Raw genomic sequence first — 25,158 nt, 5'->3', positions numbered from 1 at the left:
GGTCCACACTATGATCATGGCTACAAGGGGGAGCAGTATAGGGAATCAGGGAGACCAAGAAGCATGGAAAGACTATCTCACTATTAACGATCCAATTCACCCCTCCCCCAAATCTTCCTCCTTTCTATATAGTCACGCACTCTAGCCCCTCGATTGGTCTCTAAACGTATATGTCCAAGAATGCATGACACAACAAGAACTCACCTAATCAGAGATCAACCCAAATTCAAGTCCCCTCTCTCCTTCCCACACTAAATCAAACTAAAGGTCGATACAAGGGTCTAGACACTCAAATGGACTTACATGCCCCCGAACCCTTTCCTACTACTAGGTTTTTACTCTCCCAATCCGCCCAACCCTGACCATACTTATCCCCAATAATTCTGTCACAGTGCTTCTTTCTACTCCCCATATCTCCAAAGCAATTTTTCCAAAAGAGCTTTGTTACTGAGTCTTATTCTGCCAATCCCAACCCACATTGTGCCTTCAACTTTCGTATTTCTCCTCCCAACCAAGGTTTTAAATTTCGGATTTCGGTGAGGACCGAAACCGAAACGTTCCGAAACCAAAATTGCAAAAATTTGGTAAATTTCGGTCAAAATTTCGGCGAAATTTTTGATAAATTATTAGTTTTTTATTCCTCTACAAAATTTCAGCCAAAATTACCGAAATTTTGTGATTTCGGCTAAAATTTCAATTTCGGTGAGACCGAAATTACCCCCGAAATCGAAATTTAAAACCTTGCTCCCAACTCAATAGGCTTTTCAAATTTCTGCTAGCCCCCCTTCCCAAATAAATACCCTTTGAAGTTTTTATTCTCTTTACCACCTTTGCCGGTATTTTATATATCGACATGTAATATACCGACAGATTTGCTAAGGCAGCCTTAATTAGGGGATTCTACCCCCTATGGATAGATAATGCTTCTTCCATGCTATGAAACTCTACAACATGGTCTCAAAGAGAAGCTTTAGGAATACCAAGCACAAAGGAAAACAAGAGATAAGTGACGGGGAAAACAAGAAAGCTACCATTCAAAAAAAAAAAAAAAAATGAAAGAAAGCTATTGGGAATTATATTACTCTGCAGTCATCGAGTAATTTTTCTTACCTTCTCATTATGCTCTGCAATGGTCCTGCCAATCAGGTTTTACATTCTTTTGGACAATCTTCCCAAGGTGATCTCCTACAAGCTCTTATAGCCCCAGGAGCTTCTAAAACAATTACACAGATAAAAGATATAGATCAAGTGTCACTTCAAAATTGAGTATTCTGGCCATTTCCCAGTAATCATAACAATACCATTTATACTTCATTCATCTCATGCCAAATTCATTTTTGAAATATATGCCTGCAAAATGAAAAGGCATTAGCCAAAAGCTGTAACCTGGTTGGACATATTGTAAAAAATTCAGTTTTTCCACAAAAGGAAACTCCTTTTGTGTGTGTGTGTGTGTGAAAATGACAAAAGGAAACTTGTTATGCTGCAATTTTTATTGTTTAGTGTGTACAACACATTCAGAAGGCATCAAATCCCCAAACACCCCCAGTTCTTTGACATACAAATAGTGTTTCATTTATGGAGAAGTTGAATCTGCTCTGTGGTCAACAATTGAAAAGGGTGGCCCATTTATCATCACCCTTCATTTATTGTATTCATCATTTGTGGATTAGTTTGACTTCTTTAACTTGTCCTTTTATAGAATTTGTATAACAAGTTCTTGCACTAGATACAGATTGGTTGTTGAAGTATACTGATATAATAATAGACAAACGGGCCCTTATGTTCTTATGAGGTATCCTAGCCCTCCCTTCATTTTGTATTCAAAGCCCATTTCCAAATCCAAATACAAAATATGAGGTATCCAAACGGGCCCTTTTGTTCTTAGCCATCAAAATGGCCAATTTGCCATAATAATATCTAGTGCAAAAGGCAAGGCAAGGGTGTTATAGACTTCTTACAAGTTATTAACTAAGGTTGTGTGTACTCTATAGAGTAGATAACATATCTAATCTGTTGGCTATCGAGCCCCTACATGTGTAAATCAACTATGTTCCAAATCTTTGAAAGTAAAATCGAGTATAAAAGCAGTGTTAGGGTTATCGAGCCCCTACATGTGTAAATCAACTATGTTCCAAATCTTTGAAAGTAAAATCAAGTATAAAAGCAATGTTAGAATCATGAACCTCCAACTACCCAGGATGAAGAACAAAGGCTTGACTATAGAGGAAAAGCAAGGTTACCTGACGATGTATCAGGAAATCCGGGTAGATGTAACCTGAAAACAAAGGGAAACCAAGTGTAATGAATAACAAATAAATATACTACTTGTGAATAAATTTATCATCCCGCTATAATAAATCTGTCGTTGTATTAAAATTACTTACCAAGAAGGACGGCCAAGCAATTAGTCCACCTAAAGTGTCTCCAATCTTAGTGTAGAGATCGGTTTGTCTAATCAAAGGCTCTTTTGGCTCCAATGCAACCATGATCTAAACCTCTGTCAAATGACGGCCTAATGGCACCTCCTCAACTAGAAGTGTCGGATCGACGCTCAACCGAATACCACGGGCCACTTCAACCCCCTCATTTTGAATGCTCATTAAGGTAACCTTAGAAAATTCCAAATGATCATAAATAAATAAAAAAAGACAATTATTTTATTAAGCCACAAACCAATATATGATTTATACTAAATTTAAAGTGTGATTATTTATACCCGATCGCCATGGATATCTCTATGGCTGCCTGAGGAGGTCGCATGTGATTGTGACTGAGTAGAATCGTCGGGTGGCTAGCATACAACAAGATAGATACATATAAAGGTAATAGTGAACTAAAAGAACTATGTATTGGAAAAAATTAAAGTCATACATTGTTATTTTGGACGCCTTGGAAATGTGCTAAGAGTGCCGTCAATTGGCGTTCCATATTGGCCTGATTTTGTAACATTTGGGCCTGCTTCTCTCTCAAACTTCCCACTTCATTTGTGAGTTGCTCGTTGGCCCTTTGAAGTGATGCAGCCCTCTCCCACGACATCCCACCGCTGCGCGTAGAGCCTAGGGTAGGTCTAGCACCCATCATGCGCACCCTGCCGCATCTCTCCACACCAAATATAAGGCCAAGGCTATCATTTGGGGAAATTGCGGGGCTGATATCGGGATGCTGAGACTCAATCTCCTTTATCTGATTCTAAATGAACCAATATGTGATAGAATAAAATCTTTCATACAGTTCTATAACATAAAAAATGAAGTATCAATGTTATGAAACCTACTATAATATCTCTGCGATCACTACCAGCCATATCACCCGCCGATGATCTAGCTTCCCCATGGAAAACCCATCCGGTGTAGCCCTTCATGATCCCATCGACGATCAAATGATCATAGCAATCAGTAACACCGACCAATTGAATGTTGGCACAATTAACACATGGGCATTTGAACTTGTTCCCATAAACTGTATTAGCAAGTGCAAATTTAATAAACTCCACAGCACCATGCATATAAGCTGGTTCAATCCTATTTAAAACATATTTGAACAAATGTAAGATCTGTATCTTCAAATAATGAAAAAAATCAAATCTTACTATGAAAAGGTTATGTCGCTTCTGGGGGGGCATACCTAGGCAGTTGCATCCAACTTTTGTCCATTGCTTATTTCGTGAATTTCTCAAGAACAAGATGAAATATATTGGAAGGATTGATACATATGAAAAGAAAACCCACGTTATTAATTCCAGTAAATTTTTATATGTCTGCAATTAATAACAACCATATCATTTTAAAATCCATTGCAGTTCCATGTTCCTAAGGAAAAGGGTTTTCCAATAAATAAATTAACGCTAAACTGAATTTTCTAAGGAAAGGGGTTTCCAATAAAAAAAACATACAAATAACAATGACAATGGGAAGAAGCAGGGTTAGTACTCCAGGCCCATACTATGCCTAGATGTAAAATGGACGCTAGCAAATCCCAAAGCAACTTTATTCCAGAAAGAATAAAAAAACAAGAAAAAGGGGTGGAAATAGTATGAATTTGTCGTTGGAAATGATGACAAAAATAGCCATATGGAATTGTACGCACATTAGAGATCAACTGATCACTACCATATCCTCTCTTACTTTCTCCTTTCCCAGTCTCTCTCCATGCATAGGCATGGCGTCTCTTCCTCTTCCCACCCCATCAAAACCACCCTCCTCCCCAACTAAACGCACAAAATCTCTTCATTTATCCACAACCCATCTCAACAAACTCAATACAAACAAAGGAAATACCAAACATCTCTACACCTCTTACTTCCACCACATCTCTTCCGAAAACCATCAAACGGACCAGAATCTATGGAGAACTCCTTCAGGGATGCATATACGAGCGTGCGCTCTTTCAATGTCAGCAAATTCACGCTCTTATCCTTAAAAAAAGGCCCATTTTTCACCAAAAACAAGTATATAGAAACTAAGCTTGTGATTCTCTACGCAAAATGTGAAAGTTTAATGGTGGCTACTGACTTGTTCCTCACGCTCCATAAACAAAATGTTTTCTAGTGGGCTGCAATGATTGGATGCATTGTAGGGAAGGTTTCAATGAAAAATCTCTGTTGGGTTTCTGTGAAATGCAGAAAAATGGGTTTTTTACTGATAATTGCGTAGTCCCAAATGCTCTAAAAGGCTTGCTCGGCTCTTCATTGGATTGGGTTTGAGAGAGGGGTTGATGGGTATGTTTTGAAGGGATGCAAGGGAGAAGTACTTTTACTTAATCTACATAATTACATCTATTGTTTGTTCACCACATAAAAGACCCTAAATGTCGTAGAAATACATTAGCAGCTCTGGGAGACTGAATGCCCCCAACTCCCAAGGAATCAGAAACTAAAGAAATAAACAACTAAATTAAAGATCTTATAGGGTAACATGCTTATCAATTGAAAATAATGATTTTTTTGGGAGTTAGATAAAAACTTTATAACTCTAATACTTTTACCAAAGTTTTCATTCTCGACTTATGAATCTGCAATATGGGAGCTAGAGTTTAGCTAACTCAAGCTTTGTTTTACTCAATTCTATTCCTATGAAAGGAGGGGCAATCAGGGAATGAGGGCATTACTTAAGGGGAATAGAAGAGAGGCGACCCAGTAAGTCCTGATTATTTTAATTGGTTAAAGTAAGGACCATTTGAAGAAGACCGAGCATGAATATCTCTAGGGGAGAGGGAAAGTAGTAGAGGAGGAGGAAAGTCTGAACACGAGGGGCATAATATCCAACAAACGAGGGTGATCATTAAGTAACTGCTTTTAATCAATTTATTATTTCTCAAAAAGAAAAATATTAAGGAGATGATTATTTAGTTTGTGGTGATTGGCATCAAGGGATCCTAAGTCGTTTCAAAATGAGCTGTTGTAGATGGCAGTAATAAACATGACTAAGTTATACTTGATCGATGGCGGAGATGAAACGTAGGTGACATTCGGCGGACGGAGATTACAATTCCTGGGAGTTATGTGGGAGAAAAAAATACCCTGGGAGATAGGTGGGAAAAAAAAGTCCTACAAATATCCTGGTAAAATAAAAATCCCATGTTTGGTTGACCGGATTATGATGGGAAAAAAATTACCTTTGTTTGGTTGCTTGAACTGTTGGGTAGAAAAAAATTCTTCTCAAGCTTATTTTTGGTTCCTGAGTTTATTTTTGTTCCTGGGGTTATTTTGGGATGGGATGAAAAGGCAATCATTACAAAAGTGGGATTAAAAAATTCACCACACAAGCAATCATTACAAGAGTGGGATTAAAAAAAACCTAGTGCTAAAAGGCAACCAAACATCGGATGGGACCAAAATTTAACTAACTCTTGCTGGGACCAAAATTTAACTGGCAACCAAACGGAGCCAACAATAAGAGAATCTGAGGAAAACCCTACAAAGATATATTACATGTGTTAGATTAGGGAGATTAACCCCAATTCGTTTGAACGGGAAAAAAAACTGAAAAAATCCAAATGGTTTGCAACCAAAAAAAACTGAAAATAACCCTAATAAAACACCTTCTAAGAGAGATTTGGGAGATTAGAGAAATTTGGCAGCTAAAATACCCAGGATTTAGGCTTGTGGATGGACATAATCCAATGAAGGACGAGGCTGTGAAAAAACACTAAAAACCAAAGAGAAGAACGAACAAAGGGAGTCCGAGTCGTGCGCGGGAGAGAAGAACTCTGTAAAATTTCCTACTTAAAACACTAATCACCGATGTTTATAAATGAATGTCGGTGTTTTATGATTCAGCGGTAAATTCACTAATCACCGATGTTTATGAATGAATGTCGGTGTTTTATGGTTCAGCGGTAAATTCAAAATAGTTAAGTAAATAAAGGGGAGTGATAAATCGACACCCCATGTGTCTTTCTCTCTCCTCTGGGTTAGAGAGAGAAAGAGGAGAGAGATAGACACATGGGGAGTCGATTTATCATTTGGGGGGGGTCGATTTATCACTGTCCAAAATAAATTAATCTTACTACCGACGTTTTAAATAATAAGTGTCGGAAAATATTAACCTTTAGGGGCCGTTTGGATACGTGGATTTTAGAATCCAGGATTTTAATTTGAAAACAATGTAAAAGAGGGTTAGAGACAAGGGAAGTAGAGTACCAGCCATCGTTTTTGACTCATTTTTTACTCCTCGCCCTTCTTTCCATCAGCAAGAGATTAGCATATCCTCCATATTTCTAAGTTTTAGAAATCATAGGATGTAGGAGAGATTTTTAAAACCTGATTTTCTTGCTTAAAATCCAAAAAACACTGCCAGGACAGCATCCAACAGCTTGATTCATACCCTCTTTTACACTGTTTTCAAACTAAAAATATGGATTATAAAATCCGCGTATCCAAACAGCCCCTTAATGATGGTTCAATAACGTCACTAATAATAAATAAGAAAATTTTAAGGCGAGTGAAGGTTTTCGTGCGGGAACATACATGCACCGAGTTTCTTCTATGAACGTCGGTGCATATATATTATTAACGACAGTTTAATAGAACGACGCTACAAAAAACGCCGGTATTTCCAATGTTTCTTGTAGCGGTATGAGGTTGAATCATAATTTTCCACAAATGATGAAAATCTCTCTTTTGCATGCACTTATCCTGATGATCGGAAACCAAAGCTCTCATTTTCCACAAATGATGCAAATAGATGATTTTTTTTTTCCAGCGCTACATGCTATAGGTGCTTGTTTTGGTTTTGATGGTTTTCAGCTACGAATGAACCCAACAAGTGATATAAAGCAAATCAAGAAAAGTCACACTAGTGTATCCCAAGCACAAGGAGAAACATAACCCGAAGAATATCATACAAAACAGCTGAAACAAAATCGGAGAAATTACATGGTGCAAGGCCTTACAGCAATAAGGCTTTTGTACGGCGGAAGTACCAACCTTGATATTTGATCCAACAGCAGCTTCTCAAAAAGTAAGCTAATGTTGGATCAAATATCAAGGGTGGTACCCCTGCCGTATTGTTGTTAGGCCTTACACCATATAAAATCTCACAAAATGGAAGCCAAAACAAAATAAATAACAACCAGCACGGAGATGCTATGGCAGAGGTTGGGTCAAAAAACACAAATACTGAAGCAATATAATTTATTCCACTAGATAGACTTTGCTGAATAGATTAAAACCACCACACCTATTTAATCTCTCAGCAAAACAGGCTAGCTAATTCCACTCCTATGTCACCAATATATAAGGAGGAATTATAAAATGCTTGAGTCAATCAAACCTCAATTTCACTTGGGCTTGCAACTGTGCATGCAAGGCCCATTATTCACTGATCCAGACCCTTCATCGACTAGATAGACTTTCTCCCATTGAATGCGAAATTGTGAATACATTTAGGGCCCATTTGGATACCTCCCATTTTGTATTTGGAATTGAGTTTTGAATACAATTTGAATAAATCCGGCAGCTCATGTAGAGAGAGAGAGGGTGGGTGGTACTTCCTATTGGAGGGAGAGGTTGAGGAGCAAAGAGGGTAAAGGAAACTGTCAAATCTTTGGATTTTCAATTTCTTATTTCCACAGCTAACTTAGAAATCTGATTGTTTTTACTGTCAGCTGCTGAATTAGAAATTCAAGAATTTGATCCGATCCAAATTACGATGGAAAAAAGGACTGCAAATGTGAGAAATCCAAATCAAAATCTTCTCGGGATCCAAACGGGCAAATGGTCCCTTATTGCCACCAATTGGATGGTTATCATCAAAGATGGGTCACAAAGAGCAAGAGGGTGTGAGAAATACTACAGGACCCAGGTTTGTTTGATCTGGACGGTCCATTTGTATACATACATTTCAAGTCCAATGGTCCAGGAATTGTGCAATTGTACGATCGTAAATTCGTAATGTATACTTTTGGCTTCTGAATTTGGATCGCTAGTTTCTGACAGTCCAAATTCAACAATAAAAAAAAAAAAAAAAAAGGGAGTGATAAATCGACTCCCCAAATTGATAAATCGACTGCCCAAAAAAATGCATGTACTTGAATCTTTGATTGTAGATTGATGTGATATGTGGGCCAATAGATCCACTCTAAGGAATATGAGGTGGACGGTCCGGATCAACTTGGGTGGGGCCCATCCTACTAAGCATTCCTCAAATGTTGTGGTGCATGATAGGCACTCCCATCCGTGTGATGGCCACCTTATCAATTCTAGATCTCGCTTTGGAACCCTTTTAAGATTTAAGATTGGCTTTTTTATCCATAAGGATCGCATGGACATGATTAGGGACCGTTGATCTGATGTCAAAACATAGATGGACCATGAGCTAAACAATCCTAGCCGTCTAATTGGTGCAACTTTTGCCGGGCACATCAATAGTTTATACTTCCTTCACAATTGTGAGTTTGTAAAGGGAAACGCTACAACTGAAGGACGGCCTTGTGAAAACCACCCACGAGGACAACCTATCTGATCCACGTTATAAAAGTGTTTTTTATTAGGGATTTGCTAGGGAACATCGCACAAGGCATTTTGCGCTTGGACTGTTGCATGTGAGAGCAACCACACCACACAGGCTCAAATTTTGTCTTATTCATTTAATTCATCTGAGGTGGCAGCTCTCAAATGCAACAGCCTTGGCGCGAAATGCCTTGTGCGATGTTCCCTAGCAAATCCCTCTTTATTATAAGGATTGGGCCTCTAGCTCAATGGTCCGTGCTATTATAAATGCACCTTGATGATAGGGGCGCCCTTGCATCTGTTTCTTGCAAGGGCACCTTTTACTTTAGCATTCCTCTTTTGTATGAACGTATATTTTGATTTTTAATGAAGAATGCTAAAATGAAGGGCGCCCTTGTTGAAACCAGCTGCAAGGACGACCCCTCCGCCAATGACTCGCGTCACATATTGGTATTTATTATTCCGGTGATGTTACAAATGGCCTTTGGGGGCGACTTGCCCTTGATTTTTGCAAGAACGTCGTTAGTTTTGCATTCCCTTTTTCTTTTCTATTTTGAAAAAAAATATGCTGTGCTCTGAAAATCATTTCCACTAGATGATCCTAACCCTCTATTCTGTAGATGGACTGTATCATAGGCAATATTTGGTTGCACATACTCTCAGCAGTCCGTCGAAATTTTGGTTGAATTTTAGATGTCATTCCTCATTTGGTTGCCTGCATTGAACTCTCAGGGCCAAACAGCTGAATCGTTTGATCACCCAAGCAATGTGCATCTCAATGTATTTTTGGGTTGCGTGCACGTGCATGCATGCCCTCCAGCATATAAATTCTTTGAAAACTCAACTCAATCTAGTAGGAAAGGCAACATTACCTTTATTTTAGGGAAATGATTTCAAAACTCCCACTGGTCTTATAAGATGAGAGAAAGCATCTTGTCTTTTAGTACTTAGAGGGCTTGTAATAGCTTTTTGAAAACTATAATAATGTTCTGACAGCCCTTTAAATGCTACACGACAAGATGTGTCACGCATCTTATAAAACCATTGCAATGTTGATGTCATTTTAGAGAACATGACCATGTATAGGACAAAATGGAAGAAAATAATCCACGTAGAAGAACCCAACTAGAACCATGATTAGAGTCGGGTAGATTCCTTTTACCTTCTACATGAATTTTTCTAAGTGATTCATTTAGCCGACCCCAACTAGTTTGGGACAAAGGCTTTGAGTTGAGTTGAGTTGAGTTGAGTTGGGTTGAGCGTTGATATCATTTCCCTTGTTTTATTTTATATAAGTGAGATTTTATATGAGGATTGCTATTTTATTCTACCCCCTTTTGTCGCAGAGATCTATCCATTTCCCACACTTTCTTCGCTGATGATGTCATGATCTTTGCAAACCCTTCCCCCTCCGTTGCTTCCGGAATCATAAACTGCCTAAATCACTTCAAGAAATGCTCTGGGCTTGATTTTAATCCTGCTAAGAGTGAAATATTCTTCTCAGGTGTTGAAAGAAATTCCAAGAGAGCCATTTGCAATATCCTTAAGATTGGTGAGGGATCCTTCCCCATCAAATTCCTTGAGCTCCCCCTCATAACTTCTAGACTTACATCTCATGACTGTCAGCCAATTATTAACAAAGTCAGATGCAGAATATCCTCTTGGTCCAATAACACTCTCTCTAGAGCTGGGAGAGCAGAGCTGATAAAAACGATTCTCAGCTCTTACCAGGTTTTCTGGTCGGTTGCGTTTCACATTCCCTCAAATACTCTGGAGAAAATTGAGAAAATCCTCAGAGATTTCTTCTGGTCAAGAGGAAGTGGGAAGAAAAATTACCACAATATCTCTTGGGATGCAATATGTAAGCTGAAGAAAGAGGGGGGTCTGGGAAATCAGGAGCCTGTTCGACCTCAACAAAGCTGCTCAAATGAAACAATTGTGGAACATTTTGGTTCGGAAAAATACTCCATGGGTGAAGTGGTTCAACCTCAAATACATCAGGAACAGAAGCATATAGAGCTTGCCGATGCCTAGCAGTCCCTCATGGGCCTCTCGGAGTATTATCAAAGCCAGATCCTTGCAATGCCTCACACCTGCTACCTTGTTAGTCCTAACTCTAATATGAAAGTCTGGTCCGATCCTTGGCACCCAAATGGCCATATTTCTTCCCAACCCTCCATTGGCTCCATCATAAACTTCATTCCTTCAAATGCCTCCATCCAGGAGACCATTGAGAAGGGGTGGTGGAATATGATCCAACTGTTACCTCACTTCTCTGAGCTTAAAGCTCTCACTGATTCAGCCCTCCTCACTTCAAAGCTGCATTCTAAAGTACTTTGGAAACCTGACTCATATGGGCTCTTTACCCTCTTCAGTGCTTGGAACACCATAAGAACCAAAAACCATCATTAAAATTGGTCCTCGTCTATTTGGTTCCCTAGGATATTCTCAAGTTCAGTACAACCTCTTGGTTAGCTATCCAAGGGGAGCTTAGCACTAGAGATAGACTTTCCTTCCAAGATCCTTTGAGAGTTACACTCTGTTCTCTATGTAATGTGGATTCTGAGTCCCACAATCACATTTTCTTTTCGTGCAGCTACTCCGCCTGGATTTAGCAGCAAATTTTATGGCACATCTCCAATCGGAAGAAGCAAAAAAAATCCATCGGTGAAGAGGAAGATTGGATCAGAGGCAAATTCAAAATGAAAGGCCAAACCGCAACCCTCGCCCGAATCCTTTTCACCGCTACAATCCACTTCATATGGCTTGAAAGGAACCGAAGAGTGCACGACAATCAGAAGAAGCACAAGCAATACATTTTGAAATCAATCATCTCAGCAGCGAGAGACAGAATTCTGTTTCTCAAACTTGATGACTCCATATCCGAAGAAAATGTCAGAATTACTCACCTATGGAACATCCCTCTTTTTCATAATTCAACATCTCCAAAGACTTGCTCCGGGATTCCCCCTCCTTCTCTGTTCAGCAAGCTAAACACGGATGCATATTTAACCAGTGACAATGGAGGAATTGGGGGCATCCTCAGAGACGACTTGGGCATGTCTTCTGCTATGTTCTCACTGAACTGTGCTCCAACTCCCATTCATCTTCTTGAGATTGATGCTATAATCAACGGAGTTCTCCTTGCTGAATCTATGAACATCAAAAATCTTTGGATAGAATCTGATTCCTTGACAGCAGTCAAAGTGATCCAAAACTCCTCTCCATGTCCTTAGATGAAAATGCCTGCTCTTGAACAACTTGATGAGCGCCTATCTAGTTTCGACAACTGGTCTATTTCTCATATCTGGCGAGAAGGAAACAGAGCTGCTGATTTCTTATCAAAGATCTCCTGCCCTTGTAAGGGTCTTCCAATTCCCTCTTCTGTTATTCCTCATGAATTGAATGTAATCCTTCTGAATCCATTTATAACCGTATGTAATCTCTTTCCTTTTAATAAAATCTGGTGGGGGTCTGCCTAACCCCAAATTACCAATCAAAAAAAAAAAAAAAAGGATTGCTATCTTTATCCCAATTCAAAACACAAGAATTTATACGGTGTGTGGGTGTATGGTCCAATATTTTTACTGTATGGCCCACTTCATAGGATGATCCAAAGTGTTCATTTGTTCTGCTACAACATAAATAGTTTGTGCCCCAAAAATCATTTCCATAGGATGATCCTAACCGTCCGATCTATAGAAGAATGCACATTATGGAAACCTCTCTACTCTCGTAGGTGTTAGGATCATCATCTGGAAATGATTCGTGAGCACATCTTGTGGCCTAATAAGTGAATGGTTTGGATCATCCTATGGAGTGGGTCGTACAGTAAAAAGTATAGGACTAGATGGCCACACGCAATATAAAATCCCTCACAACACACCACATATCTTATTATTTAGACCTTGGCGTACACAACTATCATTCTGCTCGTGATGTCATAAGAGCACATCAAAAAGGGATAAAGAGAGGGTTGCGGAAACGGAAGAATGAGAGTCGTGATGGGAAGTGGGTTTGTTTCCTTTAAAAGTGGAAGCGCTTTATCGTCACGTTAGATAATTCCTCTTGCGTACTTTAATCGTTTTTTTGGCTTTCACTTCGTCAAGCTATTAGATAAATGAAATAAAGATATTCGTAGACTCGTAAGAATGTTTACACAAGTTCAAATACAAAATTACAATTACAGTGAGCGAACATTATTTAGTGCCTATTATCAAAACATGATTCTGCTGATAATTTCCTTATATATGTACTGAGAGAGAAGAGGAGGGGGGGTGCTTATTTCATGGAATATTCATGGGCAAGCTTTTGAACAAAGAGCGGGCGAGAGCGGAGGGGAGAGACTTAACTGGATACGAATGGAGAGAGAGAAAAATCCCTACAAACAGTGAAAAAAATATGCTACTTTAAATTGAGTTTTTCTTCTTTCTTTTACGTTTCATGGTCTTTTCATGTCTTCTTTCCTTTTTTATGGGCTTTTCAAGCTCCCCCACTCTCCCACCCTACTTCAAATTGACCTTTTCTTTTACTTTTTTCAAGGGCTTTTCATGTTTTCTTTTTTCATGGGCATTTCATGCTCCCCACTCTCCCACCCTAGAAAGTCTCCTCTCAGCTCATCTCTCACGACTGGCCCTACTAATATTCCATCAATTAATTTCTTTTCATGGTTGCTAAAACACGGAGCCCTTTAGGACTGAGACAGTCATGCATTAAATCAAGTGGTACATGTGGCCAATCGTCCCAATGTTGCGTGTGGGCTGGTTGTCCTCCTAGAACAATTCAATGATAGATGTGATCAGAAATTCCTTAAATAATTGCTCCACTTTATGGTTGTGACGCTTAGCCCTTTGCTTGACTTTTAATGTAGGAAAAGGCCAAATCTCGCCCGCTCTAATTTCCACTCCATCCAATTATTATTGCACCCAATAATTTTCATCATCATCATCACCCCCACCACCAACTTTTTCATGCAACGTGAAGGTTGGAATTTCTCATTTATATACGCTTCAATCCTCACTTTGGAGTTCTTGAAATGTTCCTCCAACCCTTCCTATTGGAGCATACGATGTAACCTATAACAAAACAAGAGGCTGGCCCTTTACTGTGTCATAAAGGTTCAACTAGTTGCCTCATGAATAATATATACACAAATAGTGTAAATATCAAAAATTGAGATTTTAGATGGTGCGCGCGCGAAGTACGGTATTTTCAAAAAGTATTGTAGGACCCACTTCATAGTTCAATCCAGACCATTTATTTATTGGGCCACAAGGTAAATAAGTTGTACCCGAAAAATCATTTCCATAGGATAATCCTAAACCCTGAGATCTATAGGTGGACCGCACATTATAGAAACTTCTGTAGATCGGAGAGTTACGATCATATAATTTATGAGGATACAACCTATTTACCTTGTGGCCCAACAAATGAACGGTTTGGATCATCCTACGAAGTGGGCTCCACAGTACTTAATGAAAAATACCGGACTTCACACGCACACACCACATAAATAAACTTTGGGGAATGTTACAGCACAACCTTATTTTGATATTTGCACAAACCCAACTGTCTTTTCTTCTTTAACGGGCTCCTAAGAGCTTTTTTGGGAAATGTAATAACCTTTTGACAGCACTTTAAACATTTAAAGACAAGATGGGTTAGTGAAAACATCAAAATATGGTTATGCTTATATCATTTCCTTAAGATGATACCTCCAGTATCAGTCTTAAACCTATCAAAGTACAAAGAGCTGGCATGATATGATGTTGCAAAAGGAGAATTAAGGGAGAGTTTATCATCAGTTTTTTAAAACAAATAGCCCTTGGAACTTCCTACCAAGGTGACATCATCTACACCAGGACTCAATCATTATCGAGGTGGACTCATTTTGCTGAGAATTTATATGATGGGTGGCCGTGAAAACACGTGAAATCTAAAAATGTAGGTACGGCCCACTTTTTATATTATCCAAACCGTTCATCTGTTTGGACACAACGTAAATAGATTGTGCCCCAAAAATCATTTCCATAGGATGATCGTAACCCTCCGATCTGAACTGATATGAATATGGAGATTTCCAAAAATTATTTATGGAATCTTCTACAGATCAGAGGGTTAGGATCATCCTATGGAAATGATTTTTGGGGCACAACCTATTTACGTTGTGCCCAAACAAATGAACGGTTTGGATCATCAAAAAAAGTGTTCCGTACCTACTTTTTTAGACTTCACGTGTTTTCACGGCCACCCATCATAAAGATTCTCCATTTTGCTAACCCTTATACAAAAATAGGTTGTGCCCACATAGATGAACGGTTTGGATCATAAAAAAAAGTGCGTTGTACCTACTTTTTTAGACTTCCCCTGTTTTCATGGCCACCCATCATATAAGTTCTCCATTTTGCTAACCCTCATACGACAGTTTATTCATTTAACTCAGGTTTACCTTTTTACCAAATTTTGTCTTATTCATTTAATTCCAAAATGGCTATCCACCAAATTGCCTCGCAAAATTCCTTATTCAATAACTAATTACACGGCCCACTAAATGCCCAATATTTTACTGAAAATTATGGGAACACCCTCATGGAAAACAAGGTTATGCTCACTGTCTCTAACATGAATGGTTGCCCACGTATATGTTTTGGTTTCTCTGCTTTAAGTCTCAAATATGGTTAAGGAATAAAAATAAGCCTTGATTGAGCGGTTGGAAGTCGAAAACACGGCAGCATGGTTAAAATGTCACTTAAAAAAAAAAAAAAAAAAAACTTTTCTCAAGGGATTGACGTGCTCTAAAAAAGGTTAACAATGACACAAGACAAGGTTAGATAAATCAGCTTCACAGAATATATTGATTATCTTTTGGAAAAGTTTGTGGCATTCATCATTAGCTAAAGAAAGGAATTGGTGTGCTATTTTCTTCATCAAGCATGATTACAAGCTTTTTCATTTAGCTTTTTTGTTATTTTAAAGGCATAACCTCACCGTAGTTTCTTATGTGGAGAGAGTTATAAAAAAAAAAATACTAAGTTAATTATTTTTCAAAGAAACCCACATGAGAATTACATTAATTTGTAAACAGATGCTTCCGATTTTACATTGAGAAATCGACGCTGTATATTCTCTTGGCCAATGTCAAATTACACACTGTGCACTATGGTAAGAGGTGCAGCCAAAGCAATTCAGTAGGGATGCAATTTGGCTCGGGTCTTGTTGGGCTTTTGCTAAAAGCTCAGTTAGAATTGTAAAAAATGGGCATTCATTGGAATTTCAAATGCCAATGAATTCCGATTCCTTGTTTGGTTGCCAAAATTGTAATGAAATTCCACTTGACATTCCTAACATGTTTAAGATATAATTATTGCTTTTTCCTCATACGGCGCACATGTGAAACTAATGTTTTCCATACTCATCTTCCAACTAAATTCTACAAAAAATAGTAAAATTTTGGTTGAAGAATAGTAGAAAAAGTTGTCCTCCCTCGTCTCATTTATATTCACTCTCTATTTTAGTAACGACACACCTACTTACCACTATTCTTCTCTTCTGGATAAATCAAGGGAAATTATTTTTGCACTCGACTCTAATGATATGTCAAGAAAGTAACTTATCGTTTTGTTTTTAACTGATTATTGTCAGAGCTTTTTGGGAACTGTACATAACCTTTTACAACCCTTGAAACACTAAAAGACAGACAAGAAGCTTTCCACGTATCAAAATAGTGGAGTGCTAAAATCATTTCCCTAAATCAAAAATAAGCTTTCACCGCTCATTCTCTTCCCACAGTAGTGGTAGTATAGTAATTCTCTAAGAAACTGATGGTAATTTAGTAAGGTTATCATATATTATCTGAATCAACGGACGCCAAAAGGGATTCAAATATAGCTGAATCCGGACCCACCAAAAGTGTCCTTCGGGCCCCCTCTATTATTTTATTTTTGAGTTTTTATATTCTCTATCATTTTCGGCTCTTTTTACTTCTTCCCTCCAATCATCTCTCTCCTTAGGGTTTCCCCCGACTGAATTTGAGTTACCTGGTTCGGGAAACGGTAAGCGATCTCTGTTTCCTTTTTTTGAGATTTTCACTGGTTTTTGTGAAATTCCAGTGCCGAGAGGAGATGTTAGTCTTCGATTTTATATGTAAAGACACTTTGCAACTGAAATTGAGAATTTCATACGATTGTATGAGTTTTTATTTCGCTGACTCCTGTTTTCTGTTATCAGAAGGCGATGCAATGGAGCAGTCTTCAGATGATTCTTATCATGGATCAAGTGATTCTACCCTGTTTTCCTCCTCATTACCTGTTACGCGACATGAAAATTGTATGCATCTCGTATTCTCTGTTTGTGATAAGATCCCAAATATAATAAGACGAATTTCTAATTCTAATTCTAATTAACTGATTGAGAGCCATTATTCAAATTCAGCTTAACTAATAAAAAGATTCTTTCCTAATTACAAGCCATTATTCATATTCAAATCAACTACTAGATTTTTTTTCTTGTCAATCTACCATTCTTGGCTATTATTCAAATTCAAAAGATCTACGGTTGGATTGTGGTCATGTGGACGGCTAAGATTGATCATACATGATCCTCCTTGGGTTTGTATCAGTTTGCTCCTGTTAAGTATAAATGATTAAATAACACAAGCTCTAATAGCTTAAGCTTTTGGAGTAATTGGTTGTTTCGCAGCTCCTATATCCATTAGTTCCACAGAAATGAATTTCTACAACTTGTTTCCATCAATGTGCAGTGAATTTCAGAGGCGCAGAACATGCCATTCAATCTGTTGATGATGCCTCTTCTAATTTAAATAAACTACATAACAATGTCGACATTAAGGAGCCTATTGTCGACATTGAGCCCCTCACAATTGGAAGCCTGCTGCCTGATGATGAAGATGAGCTTTTAGCTGGCATATTGGATGATTTTGACCTAAGTGGGCTGCCTAGTCAGTTGGAGGACTTGGAAGAGTATGATCTTTTTGGTAGTGGAGGGGGTATGGAATTGGATTATGACTCTCAAGAGGGTCTGAGCATTAGCTTGGGAAAGGTAAGTATAAGTGATGGCTATCCTGGAAATGGAACTGGTCAGTATGGTCTTCCAAATGGTGTGGGAGCTGTTGCTGGGGAGCATCCATATGGAGAGCATCCTTCTAGGACGTTATTTGTGCGGAACATCAATAGTAATGTTGAGGATTCAGAACTGTGGACTCTCTTTGAGGTAAATTCTCTCTTTTTAAAAAAAAAAACTCTCATTGAGACGATTTTTTATGAAATATTTGTTCACATTTCAGTTGCTTTTGGTAATTTCTGTTTCTGTATGACTAATTGACTTAATTAGTTGAATGGTGTTCCCATTACATACCCTATCTATAATGTATACATACATTCATATACTTAGTTGTTGTTATAGTGAGTGTCTATTTTTTAATAGGAAAGAGCAGCAAACTCAGTGCCATCACTGTTTGGGAAAAGATTCTAGCATGTCATGAGTAAACATGAAGAGTCAACTTAGGAGCTGTTTGCTGGGAAGCCTCTGCAGAGTTTGTAAGACTCACAGGCATTTAAGTTTGTGCGATCAGATCTGCCTCAAATATAGATATTGTCAACCTAAGAGTTTAGTCAGCCAACCAAGTTTTCAAAGTAATCCAAAGGTCGGATCGCCTGTTTTAACATATCTGTCTAGATATGTTACGTTTCTTATAACAGTCCACTTTCAGATCCTAGTCTTTAATCTAGTTGTGACAAATACCCCTTCCGTAGATCCGACCTGCGTCAGTTGTACTCATCAAGTACACTTTTGATTCTTGGACACTAACCACTAATTGAATGCTCTCACAGATCCTGTTTTGTTTGTTATTGAAGTCATGTTACACCGTCAATTCTGTTTGCATTCATACACAGTTTATAACCTCTTTTTTTTTTGGTGGGCAAGCTGGGGTTAGGCAGGACCCATACCAGAATTTGATTAAAAATAGCAATTACAACTAGGGGGGCTCATAGGCCAACAGAAAGGGATCTAAGTTCCAAGAAGCAGAGAAACAAAAAGAACACAGAGTATACGAGGAGGGAGAGGATGTTTTCAACAGTTGGGATAAGCTTCCAAGGGCAGTAATAGATGCCAGAAATTATGTTGACAGCAGCCTTAGAATCATATTCTATCCACAACTGGTTCCCCTCAAAACTACCAGCAAGCAAGATCCCCTGCAGAATGGCTTCGGTTTCGAGCTCATGGATATTTTTTGCAGGCTTATTTATAGAGAAAACAGAAATGATGCCACCTTCCCAATCTCTGATCCAATGGAAGCTTTGTCTCCTCGAAGAGAAGCATCTGTGTTGATAACCTTTTCATTTCTAAGTTGAGGGGATGCCTATTGGCGGAACACCCTTACTCTATTTGCAACGCAACTATTTTGACAACTTATCTTTGAAATTTAGGCTCCAATTCTCACTTTTTTCACATTATGTTTTCTTTGTTAATGTTGCATCTTTTGAAATATGGTTCTGAATGAGAGGCTCTGCCCATGTTTGTATTCTGTCATTTGCATGCTATGTGCTCTAAAATACTGGGATTGAATTATAGCGATTACATATGCCCAGCTCAACCTCAACCTCCCTAACCGACTATTTTTTTTAATCATATTTGTTTGTAAACTCTTTTCTTCCATTTCTTTTATCATTATCCCACATTGATGCAAATGAACAGATTCATCAGCCCGGATCATTACATATCCATATCAAGATTTGATTCTGACAATTTTTGTCAACAGTTGAACTGATAAGAACATAGTTTTTGGGCTGGATGCTTGTTACAAGTCATTTTTTTCCGTTGTTTGGTTGGTCCAGTTGCTTTTTTTTTACAAGTTCGTATGTTGGTGGGCTTTATGGTATCATTTTCCTTTTGTAGCAACATGGTGATATCAGGACTCTCTACACTGCATGCAAACACAGGGGATTTGTGATGATCTCTTACTTTGATATCCGGGCTGCTCGAACTGCTATGCGTGCGTTACAAAATAAGCCATTGCGGAGGAGAAAGCTCGACATTCATTTTTCAATTCCCAAGGTTTTTCTCTTTAACATCTACTTTCCATTGTTATGCTCATTTAAGGGTTATTGCCTCAGGCATGAATTTTTTTAATGCTTGGTTCCAGGATAATCCATCAGACAAGGATATCAACCAAGGAACTCTTGTAGCTTTTAATCTGGATCCATCGGTCTCAAATGATGATCTCTGTCAAATATTTGGGGCTTATGGGGAAGTCAAGGAGGTGATGATTCATCACTTTAATTTTCCCTTCTTTTTTGTTGTTGTCGTTGTTTTCTTTTGATAAGCATTCTTTCAGATGACTCAATTAATCTTGGGTTCTTTACAATATTTTCTTGTTGCATAGAGCAGATTAGAGAGACGCCGCACAAACGGCACCATAAGTTTATTGAATTTTACGATGTCAGAGCAGCAGAGGCAGCTCTTCAGTCATTGAATAGGAGTGACATAGCTGGGAAGCGCATAAAACTTGAACCTAGCCGTCCAGGTGGAGCACGGAGGAGGTGCATCTATTGATTTAGTTATTTTTCGTTCTATATTTCTTTGCAACTGCATAGGGCTGGAACCTAACACTGTTTCCTCCCTTTCCCACTTATTATCTTTATTTTAGTTTTGGTATAATTCACTGTTGCTTGGATTCCATTCAACCTTTCATTATGAATAATGACTATAAGATTTTTTGGTAGACAGAACGTCATATAATTGACTTTGATGTGATGTGAGCCTGCCATTGTAGATATAGTAATTCTATCATTTTTGGACCCAGACATATTCTTTATCTTGTAATAATTTGATGCGTGTCCATTTAGCTCAAGATGCACAGCATTTCTATAAAATACCCAGTAGATGTCATGAAACGAAATTATTTATTAATGACTATGAATTCAATACACAAATCACTGGCCTTTAGGGCATACACACTAACAATGATATGATGAGGCATTGCCCAACATACTCCAAAGTCCAAACAAATTGAAGATGAAGACCCATATCTCTCTCTCTCTCATGAAACTTAAGTGGATGAGCAGACGATCATCTGTCTCCTCCGAACCACACATATGACATATGGTCAGAATATCCCTGCTTCTAGTGTGCAAATGATCAACTGTCAGGATTTTATCCTGTCAACCAGTCCAACAAAAAGTACAGACCCAGAAAAGGGTTAGAGTCAACCAAACCCACATGACAGGTGATAACGACGAACGAGTCAAAAAGTTTCGAGAAGAAAGACCCAGATGATCGACTGCTTTCCTGATTTTTTTTCTTAATTGTGCACTAAATTATGAATTCTTTTGTACATTCAGCTTGATGCAGCAATTCACTCAAGAGCTGGAACAAGATGAAACCGGAATCTATCGACCTCAAGTGGGTTCACCAATAACCAATTCTCCTCCAGGTATGTTGTTTTACTGCATATCCTTTTCCCATCTAATTTGATTATACTTCATACTTTAATTTTTCTTTATTGATCGGTCCTATTTGTAATTTGTTTCTGTAAATATACCTGTTACAATCTGAGATGAATGTACATTTATGGCAGGTAGTTGGGCACAATTCAGCAGTCCGAGTGAAAATGGCTCTTTGCAAGCGCTTAGTCAGTCCCCAACTATAGGAGGCATTTTTCCTATAGCCAGTAACCATTTGCGTGGATTAGCTTCCATTCTACCTCCTATGATATCAAATTCCATCAAGATTGCACCTATTGGGAAGGACCAAGGTAGGGTTAACCATGTGGACCAGGCATTTTCCAACAATTCAGGTCATGGAGCTGCCTTCCAGCATTCTCATTCCTTTCCGGAGCAAGGTAGCGGAGTGATGCTAAATATGAGCCCAAGTCCGGGAACTGTATCTTCTTTTGGTCCGCCAACCTCAAATCCATCTGGTATTGGAACATTGAGTGGGCCCCAGTTTCTCTGGGGCAGTCCCACTCCTTATCCCGAGCACATCCATTCTACTTCTGCCTGGACAACACCATCAATCAGCCATTCCTTCACATCTAATGGGCAGGGACAAGGGTTTCCTTACTCTAATCATCATGGCTCTTTTATTGGCTCATCTCACCACCATCATGTTGGATCTGCTCCATCCGGTGTTCCTTTTGAAGGGCACTTCGGCTTTTTCCCCAGGTCACCAGAAACATCTTTCTTGAACCCAGTTGCTTTTGGAACCATAGGTTTAAACCGAAATGAAGAAAATTTCTTAATAAATATGGGTGCTCGAGCTGCTTGGAGTCCTGGAGTTGGTCTTTCAGGAAACATGTCTGAAAATGGTTCATCCGATTTCAGAATGATGTCCTCACTGAGAATGGGTCCTACATTCTTTGGTGGTGGGGCCCAATACCCAGGGCCTGTAACTACTAGCATTGAGGGAATGATTGATCGTGGACGTAGTCGGCGAGTTGAGAACAATGGGAACCAGATAGACAGCAAGATGCAATATCAGCTTGACTTGGATAAAATTGTTAGCGGGGAAGATAGCAAAACGACTCTAATGTTAAAAAACATCCCAAATAAGTAATATAGCTCTTTATTATCCTTTTTCAATGATTTTGATCTCTGAAGATCTTTGTAAGATCAGAGGCTGAAAATTCTTGATGGTAAGATTGATTTTTGTTTGTCTAGGTACACCTCAAAGATGCTGTTGGCTGCTATTGATGAAAATCACAGGGGTACCTATGATTTTCTCTACTTGCCAATTGATTTTAAGGTAATTTTTTTCCATGCTATCTAGCAAATAGGTTTGATGATACTGGTTTGTTGAATTACATCTAATGGTGCCCTTCCGTGTGAAGAATAAATGCAATGTCGGCTATGCGTTTATCAACATGATTTCTCCTTCACATATCATACCATTCTATCAGGTTTTCCTTTTGTCCTTAAGCCTCGAAGAATTTTTTTTATGATTGTCAATTGGAATTCTTTTGAGTGAAATAACATTGTGTATGTGCCTATCTGCATGTAATTGGTGTGCGACAGAAGTACCACCCTTGATATTTGATCCAATGACAACCCCTTAAATAGTTGGCTGCTGTTGGATCAAATATCAAGGGCGGCACCTTGATTACAGGTACGCCCAAACACCACATAAAAGCTCATGTTTTGACTCTAAGCTCCATACGCAAAAAGCTTAAAACACTCGATCTGACCATAGGCCCCATACAGTGGACATGAGAATCCATAGTTGCCTCGAATCCTGGATCTCATGTGCTATGAACCTCTTAGTATTTGGGAAGGCTTAAATCCCAGCATCTCAATCCTGGATTGTGAAAAGTGAAAACAAAACCAACCCTCAAATCTTTAACACAGTAATCTGAGGATCTTGGAAAGCTTAACTCGTGCTACTGATACATGTTCAGGCATTCAATGGGAAGAAGTGGGAGAAGTTTAATAGTGAGAAAGTTGCTTCATTGGCATATGCCAGAATCCAAGGCAAGGCAGCTCTTGTTACCCATTTCCAGAATTCAAGTTTGATGAACGAGGACAAGCGCTGCCGCCCTATTCTCTTCCATTCTGAGGTACCAGAGACTGGTGATCAGGTAACTTGAGTATGCAAAATTACTGGATGAAAATACTTGAATTTTGAACAAATGACACATACATTTATAGTATGCTAACTATAAGCACACTTTTGATACCTGCTGGCTTTCTTAACTCAAGGTTACACCATCACGGTTGGAAGTACTGATTTTTATTTTTTATTTTTTAGTTTCCTTTCCTTGTCTTAGCCGACCCCAACTAGTTTGGGGAAAAAGGCTTTGTTGAGTTGTTGAGTTGAGTTTCCTTTCCTTTTCTTCTGAACTTTGTGTGTTTATTATGCCACCTTGCATTTATTTTTTAGTACAACATAATACCAAGACACTGACTTGCCGATCATGCTAAATGTTTTAAGATTTTTCAGGAACCATTCCCCCCAAATGGTTTGAATATCCGTGTGTGTCAACACGAAGGGATGAACTCAGAGGACTCACCAGAAACTCCAACAAAGGGTAATTCCTGCGAGAAACTCGAGAAAAGTTGTTGGGGGAAGGATAACAGATTGTTGCAGCAAAAGGCACAGTCGCTAGTAGTAACTGTTGGTAGGTAATTTAGGTATATAAAATGGGGGAGAAAAAAAAGTGAGAAAAGGATGCGGGTGATCTTTGTATTATAGGCGGTGTCCACTTTGAAAGCAATGGATGCGCCAAATCATTTCAGAAGAAAACTTTGAATGAATCAGAGTGGAGATGCATTTGGTTTTTGTGTAGGGATATGATTTGAGATTTAAGAGAAGGGGAAGTGTTAAAGTGTACAGGTGAAAGTGAGTGTTGTCTATTTGCTGGTAAGTGCATTGTTACCAGTTTGTCCAATGGTTCAGTTACCTTTGGGCATTTTAAGTTAACTTGTAAATATGAACATGTCTATATGATGTGGATACGTGTCCATATTGTAGGGGTGATTGGGGAGTACTAGGGAAAGTCTTAGGATGTATAGAGGGTGAGGCAGCAGAACCTGCCTTCTTTCCTTTGTTGTGTTGTGTTTATTTTGAATATATCAAAAGTTGTATGTAAACACTGTACATAAAAAACACTGCACATATGTTCCATTTCAGCATCATTACCCTGTTCTGTGTAATAAATAAAAGAATTTTATTTGAATTTTCCATTGCAGACTTTAATTTAACTGATTGAACTCTCTGATATTGGTGGCGAAGCTGACATGATTTTACAGTTTTTTATGGTGAGAGATTATATTAAAAATAGGAAATAATCCCAAAGACCAAGGTGGTCAAATACGAGAGAGATAGAAACAGATTTGTAAGCCACAAAAAGTATATAGAGAGAAAAATCCAGGAGGTTGGAAATCGAACAACTCAAATCATGCTAAAATCTAACCAGCTTTTTTTTACTGTTTATCCTTCTTTGCTTCTTCTACGTGTATCTTTTAACTTTTACTTTTTCTTGTGAAAGGATTTGCAGGGCTCTGAGGAAGAAACTACATTAACTATATTTGTTAAGTTTATGCTATAATGTGCTCTTTTTATTGCATAGCTTTCTGAGTGTTGATCGGATTCTGAGTCAAAATCACAGTTTGGCAATTTAAACTAATACTATTGGTGCCACAGTTAATCGCTAGGAACATAACATAGATCATGATCTTGGATAAGAGAGAATG

The 25,158-nt window shown here is 38.5% G+C and overlaps 2 protein-coding genes across 6 annotated transcripts; both read left to right on the top strand.

The window, feature by feature from the left end:
- The first annotated feature begins 11,655 nt into the window (after nt 1-11,655).
- On the top strand, nt 11,656-12,189 carry LOC143892041 (uncharacterized). The gene has a single exon (XM_077396516.1). The coding sequence runs from the start codon at nt 11,656-11,658 to the stop codon at nt 12,187-12,189; it is 534 nt and encodes a 177-aa protein (XP_077252631.1).
- Nucleotides 12,190-16,845: 4,656 nt separating this feature from the next.
- LOC143891749 (protein MEI2-like 2) lies at nt 16,846-24,646 on the top strand. Of its 5 annotated transcripts, none has more exons than XM_077396283.1 (13): nt 16,846-17,004; nt 17,180-17,278; nt 17,712-18,181; nt 19,868-20,026; nt 20,115-20,231; nt 20,360-20,511; nt 21,313-21,404; nt 21,549-22,521; nt 22,630-22,714; nt 22,800-22,868; nt 23,364-23,543; nt 23,714-23,777; nt 23,906-24,042. In XM_077396283.1, the coding sequence occupies exons 2-12, from the start codon at nt 17,191-17,193 to the stop codon at nt 23,744-23,746; spliced, it is 2,418 nt and encodes an 805-aa protein (XP_077252398.1). In that variant the 5' UTR covers nt 16,846-17,004; nt 17,180-17,190; the 3' UTR covers nt 23,747-23,777; nt 23,906-24,042. The 5 variants fall into 5 exon arrangements, with proteins under 5 accessions (XP_077252398.1, XP_077252399.1, XP_077252397.1 ...); XM_077396284.1 differs by having other exon boundaries at nt 23,897-23,987; XM_077396282.1 differs by lacking the exon at nt 23,714-23,777 and having other exon boundaries at nt 23,906-24,646.
- The last annotated feature ends 512 nt before the right edge of the window (nt 24,647-25,158 follow it).

This window comes from Tasmannia lanceolata, unplaced genomic scaffold (assembly GCF_043159265.1).
Source record: "Tasmannia lanceolata isolate RefF3 unplaced genomic scaffold, GAP_Taslan_0.1 ptg000015l, whole genome shotgun sequence".
Lineage (NCBI taxonomy): Eukaryota > Viridiplantae > Streptophyta > Magnoliopsida > Canellales > Winteraceae > Tasmannia > Tasmannia lanceolata.
The sequence above is the reverse complement of the archived record's forward strand: the minus strand, read 5'-3'. Positions and strand labels throughout refer to the sequence as shown.

Coding starts and splice junctions, on each gene's coding strand:
- LOC143891749 (XM_077396280.1), top strand. CDS start 17,191: ATGGAGCAGTCTTCAGATGATTCTTATCATGGATCAAGTGATTCTACC. Junction 18,182..19,867: donor AACTGTGGACTCTCTTTGAG/GTAAATTCTCTC, acceptor TTCCTTTTGTAG/CAACATGGTGATATCAGGAC. Junction 22,715..22,799: donor ACTTGCCAATTGATTTTAAG/GTAATTTTTTTC, acceptor TTCCGTGTGAAG/AATAAATGCAATGTCGGCTA.
- LOC143892041 (XM_077396516.1), top strand. CDS start 11,656: ATGAAAGGCCAAACCGCAACCCTCGCCCGAATCCTTTTCACCGCTACA.